Below are 27082 nucleotides of genomic sequence, written 5' to 3'. Positions count from 1 at the left end.
CGACAGCCAGGACTGGAACGTCTGGAAGATGGGGGAGCTGAGATCGTAGACTTGGTGAAAGTCGGCAGGTAGCAGAGATCGGCCAGAAGCTGCATGAATGTGTTTCGTAGTTGCTTCAGTTGGGCCTCAAGGTCTTCCTCGGCGACGACGGTGGGATCAAGCTTTGCGGAGATGTGGTAATATGCGCCAAGTAAACTCGGCATGCCGTATGAACTGACGAAGACGGTTTGCAGGTTCTCAAAGGAGAGGTATGACAGCGCAACCAAGGTCAGCTGGATGACGTCGGCAGCGTCATCAACAACAGCCGGACTGAGGGCAAGGTTGAGGAGGATCAGAGGCGTCTGCGGATTGGCGACGGTTGCCTCGGATTCTGACTGATCAGCTGGTGTCCTTATATAAGTGAGGTCACTACGTACGATGGCCAACAAGCATCTCAAAGATGGTGCCGATCATGCCGAGAAGATGCTGGCAGTGGGCGAACCGCGGGCTGGCAAGAAGGTCGACGAGCTTCGCACTGAGGCCAGCGTTCAAGGCTGCGAGCTGCGTGGACTCATAGTCCATCATGACATTATGTATGACCTGGATAGCAAACGGCAATAAACTGTCATCCTCGAGCTGCGCCAGTAGGGCTGGCATGTGGTTGGATGAGACGACGCGCGCGCGATTCTCATCTGCGTGTTGTCATCAGTGACGTTCTGAGCTGCGATCATGTGATGCCACGTACCAGCATCGGCGCAGCAATTTCCAGCTAGCCGCAATATCTGCAACTTTAAAGACTGGCGTATCGTGTCGACGGCAAGGATGCCGAGGAAGAAGTCAAAGACGGCTGAATCCCCAAGCGGAAGCCTCCAAGACGCTGGCACTCGTCAACGCTGTGGCCGTGTCTCATGAGAGGAGATGAACTCTTACCAGTTCTGCTCCCGTTCGCGAGTATCTGGGCAACTGCATCGATCTCTTCAGAGCCTGCATACCACAGCTGCTGGACTGTGTGAAGGACATCTCCCAAGGCTCGCGTCCGCCGAAGCCGATCTGGGTCTGGTAACAAGGCGGCATCGCCCCCCGCCTGGTTGCGGACTAACTGGCCAGTGTTGTCATGGGTCCAATTTTGTAACAGCGAGTCTATCTCTGACGCTGTTAATATGTTAGCGGCAGCGGTGGTGTGCTGCTGGTGGTCACCCGGAGTGACAAGCTCGTCCACAGCTTGAGGAATAACATTCTGGTGCAGATTTTCCATGTTTGGTACTTGTAAAATCAGGTCCTCGCCCAGTATGACTCGGAGTCGAGTATGGTTTCTTGCAAAGGTAAATAGAGAACCTGAGCTATATTCTCCGAATAAAGGCGAATGTACTGGACTTGTTGGGGGACCTCGGGCTGAGCTTCGAGTCGAATACGGTCTCATGTGCTTGTGCCTGTGAGTAAGGTATGGTGAGTCTGCCATAGAAAGCGTGGCTGGTGTCGCCCTTGGTGTGGCTGGGTGTGCCACACCTCGATGGAGCCTGCTCAGCACGTGATCAGAACACCAAACTGGACGCTTGGAGAACGAGCCATAATCATCCCCAGGTCGCCTACAACGCGTACATGGTAACCCACCTTGCCCACCCACCAGGGAGTCGCTCTGTGAGGCACCGCGTGCTCATCATCACGCGAGCTCTCCATGGATCTGGATGCCAGGCAACTGCAGAGTGCAACTCGCCAAGCGGCAGCTTCCACGGTGTTTCGCGTCTGGGCTGAGGATCAGCAGAAAAGGTGCCATTTCATCAAGCTTGAAACGACAGCGATGCTTGGTTTCGAAGCTCATCGCACCATGTCTCCATGGTCGGAGACTATATAACAACCACCTCGTCTTGTGGAAGGAGACTCTGCTATCAATGTCAGAACTCCAGTCCAGATATTTCAGATCCAAATTGCCAGCCGAACTATCCCTTCAAGCACACATCCAACAAAACACCTTTCTCGTCATGATGCCTTCCAACAGTTATCCCCACCGTGCCAACTCGACCAACCCTCGGCCTCAACCCCGGCGTGGCCCACAGCCCGCCAGGACAGCCTCCCCCAGTAGCTCTGCTAACGGCCAGGGGAAGAAGCCCAGTGATGGGGCCGGTGCGCAGATGAACCAGACCCTGTCGATTACCATGATGACGACCCCCGTTAACCCTGTTCCCTTCCCGCTGCCAATACCCCTCGGCATCGCCATGCTCCTCACACCGAGCGGGAAAAAGCAGCCACCAAAACGATCACCATCTCAGGCACCGAGCCAGCGTCGCTGAGACGACGCATGACTGCAGAGGCGACCATGGACGATCGTTAGCCAACAGCGACCACATCCGATGGAGCCACGCAATCTATTCAATCTGAATTCACCATCACGCAGATAGGAAACGCAGGCGATCTGAAACGCTTCTTGCCATCTCTCGGTCGGGTGCTGCAGTCCTGCGTCAATCCCGAACCGGCCCTCTCGGCCCTCGACTTTCTCGCACCTCTTTCCGATGCCGATGCCAGCATGTATTGGCACAACCTTCGGCTGGATCTCTTCGACCCAAACCCTCTCATGTCGCTGTTCGTACTTGGGCGTCCCGCATCCTCTGCCATGGAGGTACTTGGAACCGTGCAGCTGGTGCGTAATCCTCAGCCGACGCTTGCCAAGTTGGCTAGCATCCACAACCTACTCGTACTGCCGGCGGAGAGAGGGCACGGTCTGGGCGGCAGGCTCATGGCGCACGTGGAATCATTTGCCCTGACGGAGCTGGACATGTCATTGCTGCTGCTGGACGTGGCAACCAACACGCCGGAGCGCGCGTTTTTGTTAAGAGCTGGGTGGACTGAATTCGGCAAACGGCCAGATTATGCACCTTATGCTGACGGGGAGCTGGGCCAATGCTCCTTTTTCCACAAAAAACTTGGACCAGCATAATGGCCATGCCCAATCCATCAGCATCTACAGCGTCCTTGTCGGCCAGATCCATCTATACCTATCTCATCGTCCATCACGTCCCTCCGTATCCGTCATCTGCTGCCCCCTGCATGTCGCCCGACTGGGCTCGTCCGCAGCTGAGGCTCCGTGCAATCTGTCTTTTCCGCGTTGGCTGGATGGCGCCCGCTGATCCGTGACCGCCGCCTACCTGGGAGATGACCCCTACAGGTCTCTTCTCCAACTAACCCCCCCCCAAGCTGCTCGTGCCCCCTGCTGCCGACTCGGTTGGCGGCGCACAACAGCGACCACGGTCCGTAGGTCCGCCCAGGTGCCAGCGCGTACCAGGGGGGTCTTCCAGTCCTCCGCTGCAAGGACAGGTCCAATCGGGATCTTTACCCTGCGGTGCGGCTTGCCCTCGCAGCGGCCGACCCGTTGGGAGCGTCCGGCCCGGGGCTCCCCCCACGCGCGCCCACGGGAAGCTCGTGGGAGGACGCCCGATACTTAAGCCTCATCTGCCCTTTTGGGAGCGACGTTTGGGCTTTTTCGCTTCTGGTCTGTTGGCCTGCTGCGGGACGCCGAGGCTTGATTGATTTTTTCTTTTCCGTGAGAGACCTGATTTCCCAGCCATTGGCGCGATCGCACTTTACTGAATCGTTGAGCAGAAACCCTTCCGAACGACGGGCGCCCTGGTCTGTAGCCTTTGGAAAACATGGCTTCAAACCGCATAATCGTGTTTTCGGCAGTCGCTGCGGTCGTTGTCGGTCTGGGGATTTGGCATTGGCGAGATGAAATTGTGCCGACTTTACAGAAGAGTAAGCTGTCGCATTACTGGGGCCTGAAATGGACTTTCGCCCATGATCGCTTTTCCATGAGCTGGCCGTCAGCGCTGGTGTCTGTCATCCGAGTCTGAGGCTGACGAGCACGCCAATTGCGGCAGGCAACAAGTCCAAGTTCAAGCCTGGAAAGGATGGACGTTACACCATCTCGGCCAAGGGAATCAAGGCCCAGGTAACACAAAGGATCCCTGTGACTGATCTCATTACTCAACGTCACTGAATCTCATTCTAGTTCATCCCCTACGGCGCAACACTTACCAACCTGTACGTCAAGGATAAGCAGGGAAACGACGTCGACGTCGTTCTGGGATACGATGACGTTGATTTCTACCGTAAGTACTGAGCGAGTTGTGCACACTCTGTTCTGACGTGGCCTAGCCGTCGACCCTGGCCATCCTGTGTACAATGCGATTCCTGGCCGTTACGTCAACCGCCTGAAAGCCGCGCAATTTACCATCGGCACCAAGACGTATCACACGGAAAAGAATGATTCCACCAACACTCTTCACAGCGGCAGCAACAACTGGTCGTACCGCTTCTGGGATGTGACCAGCCTCGCAAGCGACTCGATCACCTTCTCCATCTCTGATTCTGAGGGCGAATCCAAGGGTTTCCCTGGACGTGTAGAGGCGTCCGTCACCTACAGCGTGGCCGATGGCAAGTGGAACATCAAGATGGAGGCCACTGCCCCCGAAGCCAAAACCCGTGAGCCATCGCGCATGTACCCATTGTCCTCCTTGTAGCTGACATACCCAGCCCTCATGCTCACCCAGCACACCTACTTCAACCTTGAGGCCTACCGCAACCCTTCCACCGACGATATCTGGTCCCACACGCTGCATATGCCCTACGCCAAGCGCTTCCTCCCGATTGACTCCTTCGGCCTCCCCACCGGCGCCATCGCTGCCGTGACCCCAGGCCACATTATGGATTTTGCCTCTGAGCCTGACCTCCCCTTTGGCCGCGCCCGCGACACCCCCGAATTTGCCACCAACGCCGGCACGGAGGGTTACAACCACTTCTGGCTGTTCGACGACGTCCCCTCGCCCGAGACGGTCGTCCTCACACTCGCGAGTCCCTGGAACGGCATCAAGGCTGACCTGAGAACGGACCAGCGCGGCGTGCAGATCTACTCTACGGGGTGGAGTGACGGATCGGCTGGGCTGAAGAGCACGCAGGGAACAGACGAGGTGAAGACCATGGGGCGCAGCTCGGCCGTGGCCATTGAGCCGCACGACTTGGTGGACGGTGTCAACAAGTACGTTTTTTCTTTTCCCCTTCCATAGTCAGAAGTGCGACGGGGAGCGAGCAAACATGCTGATTCTGTAGCCCGCAATGGGGACGCGCCGACGCGCAGATTACCGGGCCGGGAGAGACGTACACGTGGGAGGCGTCGTGGGAATTCGGTCTGCTAGAGTAGTCAACGTCGCAGCAGGCGCTTCGTCCTGAAAGGTTGATCAAGCGGTAGCATCCGTCATGCCTTTGGAAAACCTTCGCTGCTGGATGTCCACGCCCGAGGACTTGAAGTCTCCGGGATGTGCCGTTTCGTCTCTTTGTCTTCTTCCGCAATCTTTGAGCAGCATGCCACTGCTGGGCGTGTTGATAAGTACGCCGAACCTATGTTTTGATTTTGATGGAAGTCGCGGCTGCGCTATGCTGTGAACTGCTGAAGACCCTTTGAAGACTGTTTTGGCTCCGGAAGTCCGAGCATTTTGGTCGCAGGCTCTCGTATCAGTTCTGGAGCCCATCATTTGCCCGAAGCCTCAATGCTCGGACTCCCAGAGCCCGATAGTGTATGAAAGTGACTTCGGTCGTGATCTTTTCTTCTTCCGGGTTGCAACTCACTACCCCCAGCAGCTCAAGCTCGAGGCCGACCCCTCACGTTGACTTATTGTTCTCAATACTTGCACAGGTCGTCGAATCCAAGGGAGATGTTCTCCACATATTTGTACGTCTGCCCTCCATATCAAAGGCTCGAGCTCAAGGGTCGATCAATATACCCCGCGGTTACGGGCACGTGGCGTGTCATCCTCGAGAAACAAGCTTTGCCAGGGAGCAAGCCGCGTCACGGCATCAATCATGCAGGTACCCGGAACGCGAAGTTTGGGGGAAGGGGGCAGCAAAGTTCCGTTGATGCGACTCTAAACTCTGCCCTGAAAGCTCCTAGGCATTATACAAAAAAAGTTGCCCGCGCCGGGCTCCATCCTACTCATGAATAAAATAACATCAAGTCCCCCGACCGTGCTTAGAGGGCGAAGAGGGCCGCGCCGCCGAGAATACCGGCTCCGATCATGTTGACGCCCAGGGTAGGGGCGGCTGCCTTGGAGCTGCTGGTGTGGCGGGCCGACGAGGAGCCGGTGGCCTTGCTGGCGCCGGCGGGCTGCGTGCCGGTGGGGGTGTGGGTGGAGGATCTGTAGGAGGCTGTTAGCCGTCGAAGCCCATCGACGAGGCCCGTGGGATCTGAAACGTACTTAGTCTCGACAGCCGTGTTGGTAGTGGTGGTGGTCGCCAGGGCGGGAATGGCAAAGGCCGCGGCGAGGAGGAAGTTGAGCTTCATGTTGAAAGAGCGTGGTGAAGTGTAGATGTGAGATATGGAGTCGGTGTACTGTGAGGGGTGAGTATCCTTTCGAGCAAAGCAGGTCAAACTGGGGGACTCCTTTATACAAATCCCCCCCTTTCCATTTAGCAGTGTAAGCCGTCGGCCTCCCCTCCTCATGGCGTTGGATGGCTTGTGACACGGCAAGCGGCAAGCAGGGCGGAATGTTGCCCATGGTAAGGGTATGGTATTGCATACGCGTCAAGTGCGTGGGGCCATGGCTCGACCTCCAATATTGCGATCGTATTCCCTTTTTGCGACTTATCACAAGGAGCTCCTCTCGGCCACTGTTAGGTCAGTCAACGCGTTGGTTTTACTCAGATTCGCGAAAACATGCTCGTTCGCTTCTGTGTTCCTGAAGCCGACGAGCCGCGATGTAGACAATCCAGCTTGCGCCCTCCTCACGAGGGAGCCTCTTGTCCACCTAGTCAGCGTTATCAGTTCCGGGTGTGCCTTCTCATCCAGAAAGTCGTGTGATTTGACATTCCTCGATTTGGTCGCACATCCTGAGTTCGTATATTCCGCACCGTCCAGAGACATGATCCAGTCCTGGTTGAAGCCTACAATCTAGAACTGATCACTGCATCACGGCAGCAGAGAGGTGTCTAGGCAGCAGCATAACCTGCCCGACGCCAACGAGATTTGAAGTCAAAACCCGGCACTAAGGTAGGGAGGCTGGCGAAGGTGGAAACACGAGTCAAGCTGCCGGAAAGAAGATCCGCTTAGAGCACCATCAGTTGATTTAGTTCAAATTGTTGCGTCTGCCTGATTGGCCAAATGTTCAGAACGATATACAGTTATTTGCGTCTTCCGTTCAGGAAGCTTGGCATTATAGTATCGAGAATAGCTGGGGGGTAATCCTGAATATGCGACGGTTGCTATGATCAGAATTGAGTGCGAATGAAGGTCCCATTACGACTGCTTTGTCAAAGATCGATATGTGACTGGGCGAAGGGCTAGCACCCGCTGATACAGAATTCTCGTATAAATTGCCGCTGTTCCGGCCGATTCTCCCGACGTACGCCGGGAGTGGAATGGTCACCAATAAGTGGCTCCGGCGTGTTGCATTGACTGCCTGCCCTCAGATAGCTGTGGCAGTACATGGTACATGCTGCAACCTGCTCCCAGGAGTTTCGGTGCTCCCTTCTTTCCACGTGTGACATCTGAGCATGATCCACATGGCATTGTCCTCGAGTTCAGCACTGCCACCGACGTGAGGCTTGTGGATCGTGTCGGGGACGCTCGTATCCTCACCAAGGGAGCCTACCGAACCACCGGTGGCAGGCAGCAATTGTTGCTATTCTGGGACTTGTCACCAACAATGAGCATTCAATTTCAGAACCTAAACATTAGCACAGCATGCTGAGTAAACCCCGAATTGGTTAGACGCTAGAAGGGTGACGGCATTCCTTGAGGCTCTCAAATCCTGGCTTGGTGACATTGGTCTCAAAGAGGCAATTTTTATGCATGGTCGGCGACTACATGCCATCGCATGTCTGAGTCGACCTGCCACTCTCCCCACATTCGGATCTTGATAAACAACATCTCCAGGGGTCATCGAAATTCAACATGAAGGCTACCTTAAGAGTGTTTCATGGGCACCGAAAGCTTGAGGTAGCTACGACGACGGATTAAAGGTCAATGCGACCTCGTTCACTCGAGCGATTTAGTAACTTCTGAACAATGTACGGACGCGTGCAGTAGATCGACAATGAACAGGGTAACAGATTCAGTAGCTACGATGACTGGGTAGTAGCTGGCCAGGGAGTCAAGCATATTTGCGAGACGCGGGGGCGCCTTTCGACAGATTGGACCCTCCCAAAAATCGACAAAGCTACGTATTGACCTCTGATAGTGTTCATTTATACATTATGAACATTGCGATGTAACTGGATTGATTGTGCGTCCGTACTTAAACGGAGTGCGTTGCTCTCGTTGAATCCGTTCTCGTTCATACAGTAGGTAGGTCGTTAAATGTGTCTGCCTAGAGCTCTGAAACTGGAGTATCAGTGGGTGAGCCCCGAACACGAGGGTTAAAGTGGTATATCCAAATAACTGCTACGAAGATCTCTTCGGCTGCGAAGACGTAAGCTCCGGATGCCTTTCTGTCCCACATATCTTAGTTGACCGCGGCGCAATGTTGTGAGTTACCCGTTTACTAAGCTCACAGCTACTCTGTGACATAATCTGTCAACCTTGACATAGAAGTAATGTCACGTACGGTTACTTCAGCAGCTGGAGTTTCTTCACATATCCACTGCCTACACCATTCCTCTATGCAAGCATCTGATCACCAGCCGCACCGATGTGGTTGTTGAGCCAAATTTCCAAGGCTATGGAGACTCAAGACTCAAAACGATGTACACCACCTCGTGGCGCTTTCATCAGCACTTGAAGCACAAAAATCACCGAGATGACTGCACGTAAAGGAAGTTGGTTCCACGAATCTCGAGTAATTTTGAGTTTGAATCGTCCTCGCCCTCGGTTTTGACGCCCACTGTTGCAAATTCGCATGTTGGAAAGTGAATTACATGGTAAAATTAGGATTAAAGCACAAGAAACTGTTGTAGCATCCAGGCCAGCCCACAGGCCGGGATGATCGTCTCGCCATAAACAAAAGTAACAATAGATGCCAATGTGATAGTGTATACTTCAAGATTAATTCAAGCGCCGTCAAAATTCCGAGGGAGGTCCAGCAGCCAGGCAAATGGTATTATATTGGCTTCTCGTCAGGCATACTCGCAATTCAGATGTTCCTTGGCTTTGATATGCCAAATGAGGCAGAACGTGAAAGGATTACTATGATGAAAGCAGCAATAAACCATGCATCTAGAACCGGACGGCGTTACAGACGCTCTCCCAACGATGGCACGATCGGGTGCCCAAAGTCGGGCCAAAAGGTGGATTCGAAGAAAACCGACCACCATGCCTGGCATGATATTTGTTGAGTGATTAATGTGCAACATGGCCCGAGGAAAACTCCGAAAAGGTGATGGGTCGGACGATTTCGCAGCTCCTGTGACCCCAGAGTACTATGATGAAATAGGCAAGGCCGTGACCAATTGAGGCGAAAGAACGGATTAGGACTTCGGCAGCGAGCAGTGATGCGGTCACGATGCATCGGCAGAGATTCAAACAAGCGATTGACACCACCGAGTGGTCGACTCAGGCCTGCTTTTGCGCACCATTCAGGGCGCCGGTTCTAGTCTATCAATTACTTGAATTGGCCGTGATGATCTCTCATTTGCACTAGGCTCCCCACAGAGGCGACCGGGGAACACGGAGCCGAAGGCCTCGGCTGTCCCCTGCCCCCAAAGGGAAAACTGTCGGCAGTGAAACGACCGAGATATAGGGTCCACAACATGATCAGACGGCTTGAGTATGGGGTAACGATGGTAGGCTACGTGCGGGGGCGGAGCAATTTGAAGCCTTAGTCTGGGGTTCCTGACTCTCCAGAGAGACTAGACCACAGCCAAGGCCAACTCCTTCTTGGACAAGCATAAATTACAAACTCGTCACTCGCAGCGGAGCATTCTGCTACCCCGCGCATGACGTACGCCAGTCGAGCTTCACCTTGGCCCAGATGAAGCCGTTGATCTTCGGTCCGGTCCGGGAGAGACCAAAGCCTTGGTCGGAATAAGCTCAGTCTTCCACGGATCTGATGTGGGGAGATTATTGACATTGTACAACTGATCTGCGGAGCGCCACATGTTCTTGATCGTCCGGAAAGCTATAAAGCTTCCCGAGCCCTGCGCATCATATGGCACCTGTACCTCTTATCTACGAGACCACCATCTTCATCCCAGCAGTGGCCAAGTCGTGTGCCTGTCATCAGTAAACATGAAGTTTATCAATATCTCTGTCGGGCTTATCGCCTCCCTCATGTCTCTCAGCACCGCAAAGTGCGAGAAGGCCTGGCCCAAAGGTCCCTTCGTCACCTCTGGACGCGACATCCACAACTCAGACGGCGAGATCGTGAGGCAAGCCGGAACAAACTGGCCCGGCCACGGCGAGGTCATGGTTCCCGAGGGTCTGCAGTACCTTTCTGTGGAGCGCGTCTTGTCTGAAATCAAGAGCCTTGGCATGAACGCCATCCGATTGACCTTCGCCACGGAGCTTGTTGACCAGATCTATGCCAACGGCGGTGAAGATATTGACATCAAGACTGCTTTCATCGAGGGTCTAGGTCCTGAAAACGGAACAATCGTCTTGGAGAAGGTCCTGAAGAACAACCCCAGTTTCACCCCCGAGACGAAGCGACTTGAGGTACGATCTCTTCAACCGACTTTGCTAGCATTTCCTAATTTGATAACTAGGTTTACGATGCCATTGCCGCAGAGTGCCTGCGCCAGCACATCTACATCACCCTGGACAACCATATTTCTTCTGGCGAGTGGTGCTGCGGTGGTGAGGATGGTAACACCTGGTGGGGAGACACCAAGTTTGATGTTGACAACTGGGTTCGCGGAGGCGCCTACATGGCCGCTCATGTAAGCTTTCATTGCAAAAATGAGGCTGAACTGCTTACTGACTGCTCATAGGCTGCGAAATGGCCTGCGCTTATCTCTCAGTCTCTGCGTAACGAGCCCCGTCCTCCCAAGAACAACGATGATCTGCTTCAGTCGTCCTACAACTGGCGCGACTGGTACAAGTACATGCGAGCTGGAGCCGACGCCGTCCACGCCGCCAACAAGGACGTCCCCATCATCCTTTCGGGTCTCGACTACGACACCTTTGTGACTCCCGTCTTCCGCGGCACCCCCCTCGAGCCTAGCGACCAGGTATTCAGCCGCGATGACTTCGTGGGCTACGGCGAGGACAAGCTGATCCTTGAGATTCACAACTATGAGACCAACACGAACAGCTGCGACTCGCTAAGGTACAACCTCTACAACAAGGGCTTCCAGGCCATGAACGCCTCCGACCCTGCGACTGTCAACGTCTTCCCCGTCCAGCTGACCGAGTATGGCCACTCTATGGAGGACGGTTCCTGGAAGACCAAGGTCTACCAGCCATGCTTGGCCGAGTATCTCCCCGAGGTCAAGGCCAACTGGTTCATTTGGGTGATCGTGGGTCGCTACTACACGCGCCAGGGTGTTCAGGAATTTGACGACTCCTGGGGTCTTATGAACCCTGACTGGTCTGGCTGGAGGAACCCTGAGTATGTTGAGCAGATGCTCATCCCGCAGGTCGCTGCGACTCTCGCCTGAATATAAGTATGGAGGATGTGTATATAAGAAATAAATCTGATGATAATCGTGATGACCACATGAATCGTATTGCGAATGTGCTTTCTCGTATTATAGAATTGTGTACCACTATGGCCTCGACCGTGATGTGTGGTCTGCGTCCGAGAGCGTTTCGACTTTGTTGGTGACAATAGTGCGTACCAGCTCTGGGGATATTTCTGCGGACTCGCTGACGAGAGTCAGACAGTTGGCCATACTCCGGAGAGGAGCGACGGCCCGTCAACGATGGGATGGATTACGGCGGACATGGAACCCATATTGCGGGCATCATTGCCGGAAATAGCGACGAGTGAGTCTGAATTGGCATGTTTCCTGATACGCCAGTTTCTTTTGCTCATCATCAGTCAAGTTCATCGGCGTTGCCCCTAAAGCATTAGTATATCTGTACAAAGCCTTTGGACCTAATGGATGAAAGTCAGTGAAGAACAGCCTAAAAGTTTCTTACCAACAACATTTTAGGAAGGCATTGGCGAAGAGGTCTTGATCAAAACTTTTCTGAAGGCATATGAAGATGGGGTGTGTCTGCGCAACCTCAAGCACCCAGTCAAAACTGACCCCATTCAGATGAACATTATCACAGCTAGTGTTGGTTCCATCCGCGGCTGGAGGATTCGAACAGAACCATCGTGGGATATCGTCCCGCTAAGGACAAATTCCCATCGACAGTTGTGGACATCACTCTCAACATCACGGTCAAGGCTGATGAACGCGAGCCACTGCCTGAAGACTCCCCCGACCTTTCCCAGACCGTTCCCTTAGTACGTGTTCGGGGGTTGCGAAACGTGACATAAGCAGTGCTGGTTTCAGGAGCGCGGCGTAAAACACATTCTCTTTTACATTGACGACACTCCTATCGTCTTGTTCTCAGGATTCGGGTGGGAGCAGAGCCAGTAGGGTCTTCTGTCGAAGCACGATGGCGGTTTCAAGTCGTACTGGACGGCTGACTCCGCAGGCGCCGATACATATATGGTACCCACGATCCAGGACTTTGTCGAGATTGAGTGTTAGAGCGTGTGTTAGAGCAGAGTAAAGAGGTCTTCTATACGTAGTCCGTAGATAGATAGAAGGTAGGTAGGGGGTCGGAATATATTTGAATTCTAGCCCTCCGTAGCTTAGAGGGCCCTCCACAGCCTATATATACGTCTCTCGTAGCCCTTAGTCCCTAACCGACCCCCTGCTCGGCAGCTCCGCAGGGGAACCCTCAGGGTCCCCTGACATTGAGCCGTTCCAAGTCCGTCCCAAGGTTAGTCTCCCGTCAGAGACGTTCCGCGTTGCGCCGGGACAGACCAAGACTGTCAAGTCAGTTGACCATTTGCCCATCCCCGAAAGTCGGAAGGCAGTGTTTGTTTACGTTGTGCAGGTTCTCTTTCGGCGTTCTCGAAGGATTGAACGCTTCCCGCATTCCAGTGTTCGGCGGCAAGATTCTCATCAGCGCTAGTAACTCTGAAGCACTCTCTGTCCCTTACTTTGGCGTAGGAGCTAGCATCAAGTACGAGTTTGACGACCTGTTCTACGCGTCGATTGGTTACCTAAGAGCCGCATCCGGTGTCAACCGTACGGACATTAAGCAGAAGTCGAGGTGTGTTACAAGGTATATTTCTTAGCCAAGCCGACCATACCGATGAGGAGTAGCTTTACCTTTGACCTAAGCTTGGGCTCTCAAGACTTCGTCAAGCTGGTGCATGCCATTCAATGGGGTGCCTGAGAGCTTCGATGGGATGTACGTCATCATCAAGGGACAGATGCTCGTCTCAGAGCGAAATTCTCGCTGAAACTGCTTGCTGATGGAACGCCAGACTTTTGAATCCTCGTACCGCGAGCGCCGGTGGAAGTACCCCCCGGTTGTGGGCGAGACCAAATACGTAGGGTCTTTGGCCAGCTTTGATGTCTACAACAGCCTCAACTACCCGGTCTTCGACCCGGCTTCCAACGACGAAAATTATACATTTTCATATCCCCTGCAAAATGCGTCGCGTGACGCACCTTCAGAGTCGTGGTGGCTCGGCAGTTTGGCCAACGGATCAACAATCGCCTCGGGCAAGCACAAGCAAGTTTCGGCTTGCACTTGAGAGATCACCATATGGAGTATAGTGGGCTGCCGAGACGCAGTGCTCGGTGGGTGTCATACCGAGATTGACCTTCTGTATAGGATGCTGGCGCCTTTCGGCAACCCCAAGGCTTCGGATAACCGGCACGTTTGAGACGCCCTGAGATTGAAGTGCTCTAAGTCAAATCAGGTGTCCATCAGTAGGCCTGGTACACAGCGGTATTTATAACAAATCTTTGGGGTAAGGAGTGTCAAGGACCCAGCAGATGAAGGAGTCGCATGCAATAGCCGTGTTGCTTAATGGTCGCGCTTGAACGTTGATTGTCAACGAATGGCAGTAGAAACATAGCATGCCTCTTGAATTGCAAAATAGACATATTGTATGGCGCAAGACGTTTGTTCGGGCCCATCCTAACCGTAATTGACATCGAGTAGGTCCTCCGTTCGGTGCTAGGATTCGAGCTGGCGGCCATCCATAACCCGAGAGAAAATCTGAAAGAAAAGAAAGTTAGAAACAGCAGTAATCCATGTTCTTTACTGAGTCTCGTGAAATTGTTAACGACCCTGAATCTAGAATTTCATATCTTCATCCTCAGATCGGCGAGCCTGGGCCCTTACAGCCCCTGAGCGGTGGACCCACAAAAGGGGGGCGCACACTCCGGCCACCGGCCCATCTCCCGGAACACCTCCGGCCTATCCAGACTCTTCGCCTCGAGGAATACGAGTCCCTCTAGACACTCTCGACCACGGTCCGGCAGCTGTCCCATCATGCCGCCGGAGTTTCGGGCCAGCTTGGGTGCAAATGGACTTCGGGGTGCTTCTGCGGATCTGGATGACTGCTGACAAAGTGCTGTTCCAACATCTGGAGTACTTGAGTCTTCGATTGGGCATTCTGCTCCTGTCTAACATGTCTTTCGAATATTTGCGTCAATATATTGATGCTATTCGAAAGTGAACGGAATGGCTCCCGCAGCAACAGCAACCAAGGATATGGACCTTCGATCTGGGTTGAAGAGAGGACCGCCGAAGGGCAGCTGGTCTAACGACATCAAGATTGAAGAGATGCCCTCCGTAGGAAAAGTCCCAGCTTTTACTGAGTAGTATTGGTGCTAAAGACGTATAGAAGAAAAACAAGACCTCGCCCACGCAGCCGCAGCGGACTGGGCTGGCAACACCCTCCTCGCCGCAACTCACCGACGCGAGCGCCCCGAGCGATGACCTCGCTTCACTGCTCTACTCTCCCCAGGTAACCGCAAAGATCTGGGGCATCGCCCAGCAGGGCTTCAACTCAGTACGTGTCTCCCGTCATCATGTCCCTCAGCGCTCCTTGTACTGACACCTGTCCTCGCAGCCAAACCCTCCAACCCTCTTTCCCGAATACACCAAGCCAGGCGGCACCAAATATGTCTACCGCGAATTAGACTTCTGGACCAGTGGCTTCTTCCCTGGATCCCTCTACCTGCTCCTCGAGCGCCAACAGAAATACGGCCACCGGGTTCGTACCCTCCTCTCTGGTGCCGGCGGGTCCGCAGACCAACAGGACCCCGAACCACACCCATTGCAGCTCGAGTTCGCGTGCAAATGGTGGACCGAGTCTCTCCACACCAACGCCCTCCTCACCAACACGCACGACCTCGGCTTCATGATATGCCCCTGGGCCCGGCCGGCCTGGGACCTCCGCCGTGACGCCCGCGCCTACGAGACGACCCTGACGGCGGCGCGGTCCCTCTACAGCCGCTACGATATCAGAGTCGGCAGCCTGCGATCCTGGGACGTCTGCATCACGAAGCGCTACTCGTTCCTGACGCCCAACGACGGCATCCTCGTCATCATCGACAACATGATGAACCTCGACCTGCTCTTCTGGGCTGCCGCTCAGCTCGGTGACGCCGCCATGCACGCCGCCGCGGTCCAGCACGCACGCACAACACGCAAGTACCACGTCCGCGAGGACTCGTCGACATGCCACGTCGTCGTCTTTGAGCCCGACACAGGCGCGTTCCGCGCGCGCATCACCAACCAGGGCCACGCGGATGGGTCGGCGTGGACTCGTGGGCAAGCGTGGGCTATTGCTGGCTTCGCGCAGACGTACGGATGGACCCGTGAGGTTGAGTTTCTGGACACGGCTGCCGCGTGCGCAGAGTACTTCCTGGCCGAGCTGCCTGTGAGTCGTATCCCGCCTTGGGATTTCAGGGCACCGGGGGAGGGCCCGCAGCCTACGGACACAAGCGCTGCTGTGATTGCTGCGTATGGCCTTTTGCTGATCCATGAGGCTTTCGTTGCCCTGGGGAAGGAATCAGGGTATCTGGAGCATGCGTTAAGCATCGTGCGTGCAGTGACGAGTAAGCATATAAATGGGCCAAGCGCCTATCGCAGGGCGAACAGGAAGATTCAAACAGTGGAACAGGGCGAAGTAACTGAGACTGTAGGGATCGAAGTTGAAATAGGGGCAGAGTGCGAAACGATCCTGGGAGGCGCCACGATCAACAACTACGAGTTTGCGCCGCGACGTTGGGCAAACCACGGGTTGGTCTATGCGGATTACTATTTCTTGCTGTTCGGCAACAAATTGTTGGAGATGGGGCTGGACGTGAAGTTGATGGGCGGTGTCTAGATCATTTGCTGACCTCAGGTTGGGTCAATTTGGTTTGAATAATGTAGATTCAATTATCCATCTGCGACGACGTCCTGATCTTACATGTCGTGCTCATTCTTGTGGGTTCTTCTCTGTCAGCCCGGAAAAGACGCTAATCCTCTGTGCAGGAAGAAAAGAGTAGTCAAGATATGTGCTGAGGTCCCCGAACTCTTCCATGGATGAAGGCCCCACGCCATTGACGGGGGCACCATTTTCAAATCGATGGCTCGTTGGAAGTGCGTTTCCTGCTACTGGCGATGCCGCCGCGGTGGGGCCTCTGCTTCCCTGTTGATTGTAGAAGGAGACAGGCAATGGAGGAAAAGCGAGGGAAATACTGTCCGGTGAAGCGTCCTGGTCGTAGTCATTTATTGCCTGGTATGGCCCAAATCCGTCCTGGTTCTCCATATTGGGTTGTCCAATTACCATGCTATGCGACATGTTGGGCATGGCGGTGCGGACATCGGGTGTAGGGTCTCCCTCAGGTTTTGTCTCGTCGAAATAAACGGAATGGCTGAGATCAAGCATACCATGACCTTGTTCTCGAGCCCGTACGAGGCGCCGTGCGAATTTTGAAGCCAGGTTATCTACTTGGTCGCCCGGCCCATTCCATCTTTTCGACATTTCCTGGAGGCTGTAGACCAGTGAATCAAACCCTTGAGGCAAGGGAACGCTATAGTATATCGCATGGGCAAGGAACATGCGTCCGCAAATGAACAGGCAGAATGCAAACTGAGGGTTCGTAAGTGCCGTCGATCCTTGCAAGAACTTCTCTGCAATGATTGCCACCTCTGTTGCTGCTGCCAGACATGTCTCTGAGCTGGATGCGGACGGGAGTCTGAGGCCACTCGTTTGCCAATCCGGGGCCGGATACGCGATGCCCTGATGAAGAAGCACCACAGCCGTATTGTGTGATATGTGCGCAAGAGTTAGGTTGGGGTCAAGAATACCATCGCAATTGAGTGCGCAGGCCTCTCGCCATTGTTCTGGAAGGAAGATCTTCCATCTGTGTCCCAGTCAGTTGGGCTATTCATGCTCGTCAACGTCCAGGAGCTCCCGAAAGGTTGACCTACTGAACAAGGCGCAAGTCAAGCTGCTTGAACTTGAGCAGCCACATCTGCACCTCTTGTGGCTTTGTCACATCGACTGCTTGTTGTAGAAAGAATGATGTGACGAGGCTCAAGCTCTCTGTTGCCTCGATACAGTAAGCAAACCCTCCTATCGAATCCTGGGCTTCGCCTTCGGGGCGAGCAGCTGGTAATGGCCCATTTGTACCACTTGAAGGGTCGGCAACTCCGAAATACGGTGTTGGTGTCTGCAGAGGATGGCCTGCTTCCCAAAGTGCGCCCTCACATGGAAGCCTTCTCTTGACGTCGGCACTTGTTAAGGAGAAGTTCCAGCCGGTTGCGATGCTACAAAAGCGGTCCAGAAGAAATGTATTCCAGAAGACACGCCGTCGTTCCTCCAGTTCGACCCAAGTCTTGCATGGCTTCAGAAACGCAATTCGTTTAATCAATGCTCTCGCGGGCGGTGTTTGATCTTCTTCGACACTGAGTTGGAGTTGTTCTACTGTTCGTGTCATGCTGCCAACGATAGACTGAGTTTCTTGTTAGCGAGAGCCCGAGAGGAAAGCGCGAGGCAAACAAACCCAAGCTGATGGACCACGTCCGCTTCCAATCTGAACTTGTGTCAGTACTCAGTCATTTGATATTGGGACAGAACAGCCAGCTAACCGTATCGAAAGCGCAGATGATGAGTGCTTGTAGGTTCTCTACAGAAAACGACTCCATGCTCTCCACAATGACGGCCTGTCGGTATCTCTTGGTCATTTGCGCCTTTGTTTCCGGCGAACCGAGACGTGCATCATCTGAAAACCGAGCACAAGTCGAAACAATGGCCTGGAAAATGTTTCGCAGCCGAGGGCGCTCAGCAGCGTCAGCCATGCGCTCCCTAAATTCACGAACATGAAGCATGGGTATCCAGGGGTGCAGGTTCGCGAAATAGATATCAACCAGGGAATCCACCAGATCTGTTGGAGGCAACGAAGCGGAGTCCTGGTATGGGAGGGCCAAACAGCGCTTGCAGGCGTCGCCGCTGGGTCGCGTTGGGCGAGTGTCTGTGTTCTGGAGGAATTCTGGCCACTGTGACGAATCGAGCTCAGCAGATCTGGCGACAGGGCCGGACTCTGCCAGGGTAGACAGTGTCGATTTCAAATGTGAGGCGCATTCCTGGAGCGACAAGCCAGAATCTTTGGACGATCGACCTGGGCTCGAATCTTCTTGGCTGGTGAGCGAGCTAAGCTGGTTGAAAACCTGCTGCCAGAGAACTCCCTGGCCGAGAAACATGGATTCCAACGTGGCGACGCGTTGGCTGAGGTTCTCAACGGCGCCAGTCCTCAGGCCCGGCTTGTTCTTTCGGTCATCGTAGAGGCACTCAACGTCTGAGATTCACGTCAGATGCGAGACTTTGCGATGCTCCGAGATGGTGAGCAAGGAGCACGATGGCAGGGCAAGGTCATACTATAACGAACACAGGCGGAACAAGGCTGACGCCTAGTGCACTTGGCCTTCTTTCTGCGACACGATTGACATGCAGGCCCGTCGGGATCAGCAGCTTCAGTGAGCGCCGTGTCGTGGCGTCTCTTTTTGGCTGGCCTCGAGGAAACAAAGTCCTCTCCGGCCGAGTTGGAATTTGGCTCATCGTCCTCCACGGCAGCCATATGTGACATTGGCGTTGTGGGCGGCACGGAAAGGGAACAAACAAAGTTGACAATCGAACAGGTAATTGAGCAAAGGAGACGCGACGGAGCGAGATAGAGAAGCGTGGTGTTGAAGGAAAGTTAACGCATGGCTAGGATGCTTCCTTCCTCCCGACCATGTCATGTCACTCTGGCAGTTGACAACCAAATTGGTACTGGCGCACAAGGAAGAGTGAAAGTGGTGGAAGGTGCGATTATTTGCCGTGTTTGGGGCAAGCAACGGCCGGGAGGGCCATCAGGCTGGGCAGCTGCCACCCACTAACGAATGGCTATTGGGGGATGATTGGCTCTAGTAGCAGTGGGCAGGCAAACCCCTGGCTACAACTGCGGGGGAGGTGCGGAGTGCATTACATGGTATGTCCTTGCCCCAAGCACACCCTGGAGCTGGGCGTGTCATCGCTCAGTGTGCCATCAACAGCCATTCCCCCAAGCCGAACATCATCCATGAATTGGATTTCCCCAGATCAGCTTGACATTGGATCGCGCCCATCAGTTATGATGTGAGAGAACTCTCAGCACCCCAGATTCTTCTCCCCCCGAAACATCCCCCGCATCCCCAGAAATCTCCGCCATCGCTCCACGTCTCAGGCCACAAGTACCACCTCCGGCCGCCGGGTGAAGTCCCGGACACATCTCCGAACATCATCAACCCTGGTTAAGCTTCAGAGCAACCTCCCTTCCCCTCCTTCTCAGCGCGCCATGCACGACCGTGCACATGGCCATCATCCTTGCTCGGTCTGTAGGCTCGGCTCTTCGTTCCATCGTCAGGACCGATGTCCGTACTATACCGTTCCACGAGGTATGCGTTGGGAGGTCATTACCGTGAGTAGTTGCGAAAATATAGAAGGAAGCCTCTGGAACGATCTTCCTCGTCTCAATGCGTTAGGATCGGATCATCGGCATCACTCTTAGAGCATCTCTTCGCTTATTTTCGGTACACAAACCCGGAAACTTAGGCGCACATAACCGCTCTGCCCTTTGAACAGCCAAATCCTCGCCATGGCCGACACCAAGTCTGACTTTGCTCCAACCGCCGCTCGACGGGAGGCTGACGAGAACTCCATCACCCCAGCCCCGCTTTCTTCGCAGCATCTCGATAGCCATCATGCTGACCAGGACCAAGAGGTGAGCTCCATACCCCATGACGAGCTGATTCTGGACGAACCACGCTGATCTGGTAGACCGCGGCGTACGCTGGCGGTGAAGCCATTTATATCGACGAAAAGACGAACAAGAAGTTGTTCTGGACCGTCAACAGACGCATTCTCGTCTGCATGCTTGGCACCTATTTTTGCCAGTCTCTTGACAAAGGCACCTTGGGCTTCGCCTCCATCATGGGCATTCGGCAAGATGCGAACCTCCACGGCCAGCAGTTCAGTTGGCTCGGCACTATACTCTATATGGGTGTCCTGTTCGGTGAATACCCGACCAACCTCCTTCTTCAGAAGCTTCCCGTGGCCAAGTACCTTTCAGTCAATATCTTTTGCTGGGGTGTCGTCATTGCTTGCTCTGCTGCTGCGGAGAACTTTGGCTCACTGATGGCGGTCCGATTCTTGCTTGGTATGTTCGAATCGTGCGTGCAGCCAGCCTTCATCATCATGACAGCTATGTGGTGGCGACGCGAAGAGCAAGCCGTCCTGACTTCGCTCTGGTACTGCATGACCGGTGTTCAGCTCATGGTCGGTGGCCTCATTGCCTATGGTGCCAGTCACTACGATGGAGCCGTCATGAGGTCGTGGCAGATGCTCTTCATGGTTCTGGGAATCGCCACCTGTGTCTGGGCAGTTTTTGTCGGCTGGTTTCTACCCGATTCGCCCATGAAGGCAAAGTGCTTCGACGAAGACACAAAGAGGCTGCTCATTGAGCGCGTCCGCGCGAACGAGACGGGCATTCAGAACAAGACCTATAAACGCCACCAAGTCATTGAGGCTGTCTCTGACCCTGTCACTTGGTGCTACGTCCTGCTTCAGGTTACTTCGACTCTAATTATTGGTGGTCTTGGTGTCTTCTCCAACCTAATCATTAGTGGATTTGGCTTCACCGTGTTTGAGACTCAGTTGCTCAACATTGCCCAGGGTGCCATCACCATCATCATCATGATTTCTGCCGCTTTTACTGCGCAGCGCACTCAACAGACTGCATATACCATGCATGTGAGTTAACCCGAAATCCTCACGTCATGCTTTCAAGTAACAATTTCCAGGCTTGGTCGTTCCCCGCCATCATCGGCACGGCTGTCATATACAGCATTGTCCCAACGTCCTCGAATCGCGTCGGTCTCCTGATTGCCTTCTACTGCACTCAGTTCTTCCTCGCCGAGGGCAATCTGGTCTTTTCCCTCATTTCGCGCAACGTCGCCGGCCGTACGTAAAATCGTTTGAATTTACCACACCGCCTCAATTAACATTTCACCAGAGTCCAAGAAGTCTACCACACTCACCATGTGCTTCATCGGCTGGGCAGCTGGCAACATGACTGCCCCCCAGATCTTCCAAGCATGGGACGCGCCCCGGTATCGTACCGGTTTCACTGTCCACTTCTGCCTCTATGCAATCTTCAACGTCATTCTTGTTGTTATGCGTTTCCTACTTACCCGCCGCAACAAGGGTAAGCGTGCCGCCGTTGCTACCGCTGGCGAAGCCGAAACATTGCAGAAGGCTGGTGAGGAGAAGATTACGCACAGCAACGCTTTCGCGGATCTCACAGACAAGGAGAACCCCGATTTCCGCTATGTCTTCTAGATCTGCACGAGACCTTTCAGGCTATTTTTAAGGCGGTGTATCGATCGGGTCTAATGTATTCCTCCTGCAGAAGTGGATACAGGAGTGTCTTATCCATACCGCGCCGGAGCGTCCTACAGCTAAGAAAAGTCAAGATTTTCCAATACATTGGTTCAAGCATGTTCGGCCTCAGGTCAATTGTAATTTTCTGCAACTTTCCTAGGCCTTTCCCCCACATGCAATGGAAACACATGATACGTCCTTGTAGCTTACATGCGGCAGCTGGTTGGTTCAGCAGGGAATGGCCTACAAGCTGTAAGTTTCAGATGTCAGTGGGATGGGCCTGAACATATACACAGGTTCAACTATCAAGTGGCACATGATTTCTCTCTATTGTATCCTTTAAATGCTTGGAGGCATCTGTATAGCACTTGGAAACAAGCAGCTCAGGGTACAAATATAGGAGTAAAATGCCAATGAGGCAGATAGACAGGGCCGAGCATCGAGTGTTTCCTATCCTATATATAGCAATTGACGGCAGACACTAAGTACTAAGGGCAGCTTTATGATGCTTTTCAACTCACTTTAGCAAAGTCTATAACTTTTAAAAGGTTAATAGTGATGTTTCGAAACAATCAAATGGAACCCTTGACTAAAGAACGGTATGTATTCAGCCGCAACCAAGAGCCCTCTGCATGATATCTGCAACGATGGATCAAATGGCCGTGATGATAAACCCCCATATGTATGCATCTCATGACGTGAATCCCACACTTTGCTTTATCAAGCATATTCCAACCACAATCTATTATTGCAAAAATCCCTGCCTACTCAAGTTTTGGTGTACATGATTCATGGCTATTTGCAGAGTATCAGCTATCGACGAGCACGAGAAGGATGAGCTCCAGTTATAGCTCCTCGTCTCAGCAGTACGGCAGCGCGGGGTTCGAACAACTCCCCGCAATGAACCTCTGCGGTGCCCTGGCAATATCCCCCTCGTACACCTGCGCCGAGGGATCCAGGATTCGATCAATAATATGCACGACGCCCTTCTCGTTGGGATCGATTAGCAAAACTTGTTCCAAGAGGCCCACGATCTGGTTAATTCCTACCCTTTCCACTGCTAGGTCAGACTCGGTGACCTTGGAAACGCCATTCAACGTTAGAGTTCCGCCGACGACCTGCGTGCCGATGAAGAGGTACGTTCCCGTCTGCAAGCGCGTCTTCGTCGTGTTGAAGATCGAGCTGGCGACCTTTGTGTTGGGAATGTAGTGGTGCTGCAGGAGGTTGCCGAGCCACCATTTTCCCTTGGCCGTCGCGGCGTAGGTGTCGAAATATTGGCCGGTATTGTTGAAAGCCTCGTTCGAAGGGGCGAAGAAGGTAAAGTCCCAGCCAGGAACGGTGTCGAATGCCGTCGTGAAGCCTTGGTGGGGTGAGTATAGACATAGTTGGGGGAGGTGGTGTGCTCAACTCACCGGCTGGTTCTTTCAAGAGTTTGGCCAGTGTTGTGAGATCTGATCGGGAGTTGATAAAGTCAAGGAGTGTTGTCTTTCCCTGAACCTTGGGGACGGTCCATGTTCCCTCCGGCGTCGGAGCGTAGGCGAGTTGCTTTCGATCCACTACTTCGGCGCTGCACACGGCGCCGAACAGAGATGAAATAATCACGTTGGAGGGACGCATCCTATGGCTTCGATAAAGAGGCGAGGGGAAAAGGGATTCGAATATATAGATCTCAATGGCTGGCAGACTCAAGTTGCTGCAGAGCGGTTGGCTGGAAAATATAGCTGTTTAGGAAGTGATATATGGGACACCACCCTGGAGTAAACCTCAGACTGTCTGCAAAAACAAGGTGTAGGCTCTGATACCCAATCTAACCCCCATGAGATCTTGCGGCGGCCCGTTTCACGGAGAGGGATCTAGTTAAGCTTCAGGGCACGCACACCTTTTCCATGTCATTAGGAATATTATGAGGGGCGATGTCGCTTAAAGAAGGAACATGCCGCGTCGATCTATCATTCGGGGCCCGTCCGGGACTTACCCCGGGCTCATCGCGGGGTCAAATCGAGAATCCGGGGCAGAGTAGGGGAGTCCAGATGTGGGGAAAGGGACAAATGATGCGGTACCATCCATCCGGTCAATTGACCAGTCATACATGGGATGGAAGCCGCATGTACAGCTGGCTTGTATAAGACCTTAGTGGACTTTGAACAAGGAGAAAATGGGTTCAAAGTCCACTCGGCAGCCAGCGCAATTTCTCACGATCACCATGCTCTGGTTCTACGCTCTCGCAACAGTCGCTCCCGTTTTCGGGCTGACCGGTCCTTTCAAGAGAGCCCAAAGGCCACAAATGGGTACGTGCAAACCTCATCCCTCCGTGTACGAAACTTTACTCATTTTTGGGCAGGGTGGAACTCGTGGAATACCTTCAAGCTCGGAATCAACCAGACAATTGTCGAAGGAACCGCGCAAGCTTTAGTGGATACTGGACTTCGTGATGCCGGCTACACGTACCTAGTCATGGATGATGGCTGGCAAAATCTTACCAGAGGTCCGGATGGGAGACAACAAGCCAACGCCACGCGCTTTCCCTCCGGGCTCAAGGTACTTGCCGATGAGCTCCACGAGAAGGGTCTTAAGTTTGGCTTATACAGGTAGATCAAGATCCACTAGCTGAACAGAAGCCTTTTGCTAATTCATGCCAGTGATGCCGGAATATTCGGTTGTGGTTTCCAACCAGGCAGTCTGGGTTATGAAGAACTCGACGCCCAAACGTACGCAGACTGGGGTATGGATTATTTGAAGGTAAGCTTGGTCTCCTCAGTCAGAAGCGTCAACTAATCAGACAGTACGATAACTGCGGAGGATTCTACGGCAACACCCGACCAGTCCAGGAGCGCTTTCAAATCATGTCCCGAGCTTTGAAGAACACAGGTCGCGACATCTTCTACGCTGTTTGCCAATGGGGCCACCAGTGGCCCTGGTACTGGGCCGACCAGTTCACTGATTCTTACAGAATGTCTGGGGACATCCACGCCAAGTTTCGCGATGATGGGAACTCCGTCTGCAAAACTGCCTACTGTCTCAACACTGGCTACGCTGGGGTTAGTGTTCTGACCATGATCCGCAAGATGCGCGAGATCTCTGGTTTCCAGAAGAAGGGCTCCTGGGGTACGTCTTGTATTCGAAAGATTGCTGGGGATGACGGAGAGCTAACCCAGAGTAAGCTGATATGGACATGCTCGAGGTCGGCGTCAACCGCAACTTCACACTCCACCAGGATCAGACCCACCTAAGCTTCTGGGCAGCCTTGAAGAGCCCTCTCATCATTGGTGCGGACATCACAACAATCAGAAGATCTTCTCTTGATGTGTTATTGAAGAAAGAGATCATTGGAATCAACCAAGATGACCTCGGGGTAGCTGTCTCTTACGTAGCTGAACTCTCCAAAGAGGACGAAATCCAGGTCTGGGCTGGACCTGTGAAGTACAAAAGGTACAACCATGTTGCGCTTGCTCTGAATTACAACGTGGTGAACCACACTGCTGATATTGAGCTGCCATGGTCGAAACTCCTCGGGTTCCAGGGCTGCAAAAACGGTAATGTCCGTGTCAGAGATGTTTGGGAGGATAAAGATCTCGTATCTGGGAAAGAAAGTATCACCCTCCAGGAGGTGGTACAGGACCAAACCAAGGTGTTGCTGCTTTCTTGCTAGTAAAGGAAATAATTCAGTCAGAATATCACTTCAAGTACAGCCTATCTTGCTCGTCTCGAAACGACTCTTCCAGGCCGCTTTCTGCATATGGAAATCATGGGAGGCTCGCCACGATTGTCTCATTCGCAAAACCTCACGTGGGGGAATTCGGAGAAATCATGCAATTTCGCCCTTTTCGCATGAAAGAGAAAACGGTATCCGGTACAAAGGATTCTCGGACGGACCCGATGGATGGCCAGGGCGGTATGCCTAAATGCAAGCGAGCCGACGTCGATCTGCCGAGAAGAACCTATCCAATGAGGCGTGACAACCTGTTGTCAAAGGATTGTGTTCCGCTTCCTAGGCGTCTACACTGCGTGGTGATTACCCTTTTCTCGATTGGTCACCCATGTCGCCTAATGCAAGGTTAAGCATCCATCACCTGCTCTTTTGGACTAGACCCCCGATATCCATCGCTTTCTGAATCTTGGCGAAGGAAGCGGCCTTGGCATCACCGTGCTTGCATTTTTTTCAAATATGCCAAGATTGCCACAGCAGCTCCAGATTGGTGAGGGAGAACAAACCCGCACGGAATGACTTGACTGCAACCTTCACGTGCAGGCGGGTAGTCTCAGGAACTCCGGGTAGGATCGTGGCTACTGGTTCGTCTAGCTTCATCGGGCAACCCTTCCGCCCGAACTGACATATTCTTAGACGGGAGCCGCTCGATGTCGGGCTGGACCACGACTCTCGCTAGAGCTCACGTATGAGACTCATGCCACAATTACTTTGTCTTGACGCTGAGGTCGTTGGCGCACTATCGTGATTGGTGGAAGAGAATACGTACTCAAGAGTCGAGACTGTATGGGCTGACAGGCCTATGATCCTTCAACATATCGAAGTCCTCAAGACCGAGTCGACATGGACCTACAGGTGATGATATAAATACGCGCCCAGGTCGTGGGCTTTTGTCAGTATCGGACTCTGCATCTCGATCTCATCATTCGGCTCTCATCTTGAGTTCAGTCTATCACAAAATAGTTGATCACCCTTTTGAAAGCCAAGATGCTTCGTTCTGTTGCACTCAGCATGGCGGTCCTGGTCTCCCAGGCCGCAGCTCACGGATACCTCAGTACTTTCTATCTGAGCGGCAACAACTATGAAGGTTACAACTACTGGCAGGTCGACAAGGCCCCGAATGCCATTGGCTGGTCTTTCACGACCCAAAATGAGGGCCCTGAGATGGACATCTCCAGCCCCGACTTTGTCTGCCGCCGCGGCTCGCAACCCTCCAAGAACTACGCCAAGATTGATGCGGGCAGCCCTATTGAGTTCCGGTGGACCTCCGACGACAAGGTCATCAACCCAAACGGCTGGGCTGAGAGCCACCGCGGTTCCGTCATCACCTACATCGCCCCTTGCAACGGCGACTGCACCAGGGTCGACAAGACCGCGCTACGCTGGACCAAGATCCAGGAGGCTGGCCTCATCTCCGGTCCCGCCAACACGCAGGGCATCTGGGCGACTGACCTCCTGCGCACCTACGACGGCTGGAGCCTGGCCACCATTCCTGCCTCCATTGCCTCGGGCAGATACGTTGTTCGTCACGAGCTCATTGCCTGTGGTGGTTTGTTATTAGATT

At 53.6% G+C, this 27082-nt stretch overlaps 10 protein-coding genes across 10 annotated transcripts in view; 7 read left to right on the top strand and 3 right to left on the bottom strand.

The window, feature by feature from the left end:
- VDAG_04765 (uncharacterized protein) overlaps positions 1-1234 on the bottom strand; it is a gene marked incomplete at both ends in the record, with an annotated part of 2428 nt that extends 1194 nt beyond the window's left edge. The window contains 4 exons of the mRNA XM_009654369.1: positions 5-89; positions 417-671; positions 725-856; positions 910-1234. Coding sequence (XP_009652664.1) covers positions 5-89; positions 417-671; positions 725-856; positions 910-1234 — 797 coding nt within the window. The remainder of the gene's footprint in view (positions 1-4; positions 90-416; positions 672-724; positions 857-909) is intronic.
- Positions 1235-1961: 727 nt separating this feature from the next.
- VDAG_04764 (uncharacterized protein) lies at positions 1962-2267 on the top strand (the record flags this gene model as incomplete). Its single annotated transcript, XM_009654368.1, has 1 exon — positions 1962-2267. One exon carries the CDS (start codon positions 1962-1964, stop codon positions 2265-2267), a length of 306 nt encoding a protein of 101 aa, XP_009652663.1.
- A 1353-nt stretch (positions 2268-3620) lies between these two features.
- On the top strand, positions 3621-5634 carry VDAG_04763 (aldose 1-epimerase; the record flags this gene model as incomplete). The annotated part of the gene is made up of 8 exons (XM_009654367.1): positions 3621-3723; positions 3849-3919; positions 3980-4079; positions 4504-5005; positions 5077-5163; positions 5216-5353; positions 5420-5540; positions 5602-5634. 8 exons carry the CDS (start codon positions 3621-3623, stop codon positions 5632-5634), a joined length of 1155 nt encoding a protein of 384 aa, XP_009652662.1.
- Positions 5635-10142: 4508 nt separating this feature from the next.
- VDAG_04762 (beta-1,6-galactanase) lies at positions 10143-11553 on the top strand (the record flags this gene model as incomplete). The annotated part of the gene is made up of 3 exons (XM_009654366.1): positions 10143-10609; positions 10660-10833; positions 10885-11553. Exons 1-3 carry the CDS (start codon positions 10184-10186, stop codon positions 11551-11553), a joined length of 1269 nt encoding a protein of 422 aa, XP_009652661.1. The 5' UTR covers positions 10143-10183.
- A 3076-nt stretch (positions 11554-14629) lies between these two features.
- VDAG_04761 (unsaturated glucuronyl hydrolase) lies at positions 14630-16253 on the top strand (the record flags this gene model as incomplete). Its single annotated transcript, XM_009654365.1, has 3 exons — positions 14630-14710; positions 14763-14930; positions 14991-16253. The coding sequence occupies 3 exons, from the start codon at positions 14630-14632 to the stop codon at positions 16251-16253; spliced, it is 1512 nt and encodes a 503-aa protein (XP_009652660.1).
- A 1087-nt stretch (positions 16254-17340) lies between these two features.
- Positions 17341-18990, bottom strand: VDAG_04760 (uncharacterized protein; the record flags this gene model as incomplete). Its single annotated transcript, XM_009654364.1, has 4 exons — positions 17341-17868; positions 17920-17949; positions 18005-18711; positions 18792-18990. 4 exons carry the CDS (start codon positions 18988-18990, stop codon positions 17341-17343), a joined length of 1464 nt encoding a protein of 487 aa, XP_009652659.1.
- A 1038-nt stretch (positions 18991-20028) lies between these two features.
- VDAG_04759 (allantoate permease) lies at positions 20029-21770 on the top strand (the record flags this gene model as incomplete). The annotated part of the gene is made up of 4 exons (XM_009654363.1): positions 20029-20154; positions 20211-21182; positions 21233-21392; positions 21445-21770. 4 exons carry the CDS (start codon positions 20029-20031, stop codon positions 21768-21770), a joined length of 1584 nt encoding a protein of 527 aa, XP_009652658.1.
- An 852-nt stretch (positions 21771-22622) lies between these two features.
- On the bottom strand, positions 22623-23429 carry VDAG_04758 (uncharacterized protein; the record flags this gene model as incomplete). Its single annotated transcript, XM_009654362.1, has 3 exons — positions 22623-22801; positions 22862-23172; positions 23225-23429. 3 exons carry the CDS (start codon positions 23427-23429, stop codon positions 22673-22675), a joined length of 645 nt encoding a protein of 214 aa, XP_009652657.1. The 3' UTR covers positions 22623-22672.
- Positions 23430-23967: 538 nt separating this feature from the next.
- Positions 23968-25461, top strand: VDAG_04757 (alpha-galactosidase; the record flags this gene model as incomplete). The annotated part of the gene is made up of 4 exons (XM_009654361.1): positions 23968-24100; positions 24154-24400; positions 24571-24917; positions 24974-25461. The coding sequence occupies 4 exons, from the start codon at positions 23968-23970 to the stop codon at positions 25459-25461; spliced, it is 1215 nt and encodes a 404-aa protein (XP_009652656.1).
- A 1044-nt stretch (positions 25462-26505) lies between these two features.
- VDAG_04756 (endoglucanase-4) overlaps positions 26506-27082 on the top strand; it is a gene marked incomplete at both ends in the record, with an annotated part of 866 nt that continues 289 nt past the window's right edge. Inside the window, one exon of the mRNA XM_009654360.1 lies at positions 26506-27067. Coding sequence (XP_009652655.1) covers positions 26506-27067 — 562 coding nt within the window. The remainder of the gene's footprint in view (positions 27068-27082) is intronic.

Source organism: Verticillium dahliae, genomic scaffold, assembly GCF_000150675.1.
Source record: "Verticillium dahliae VdLs.17 supercont1.8 genomic scaffold, whole genome shotgun sequence".
In the NCBI taxonomy this organism is placed as follows: domain Eukaryota; kingdom Fungi; phylum Ascomycota; class Sordariomycetes; order Glomerellales; family Plectosphaerellaceae; genus Verticillium; species Verticillium dahliae.
This window is presented reverse-complemented; position numbering and strand designations above follow the sequence as displayed.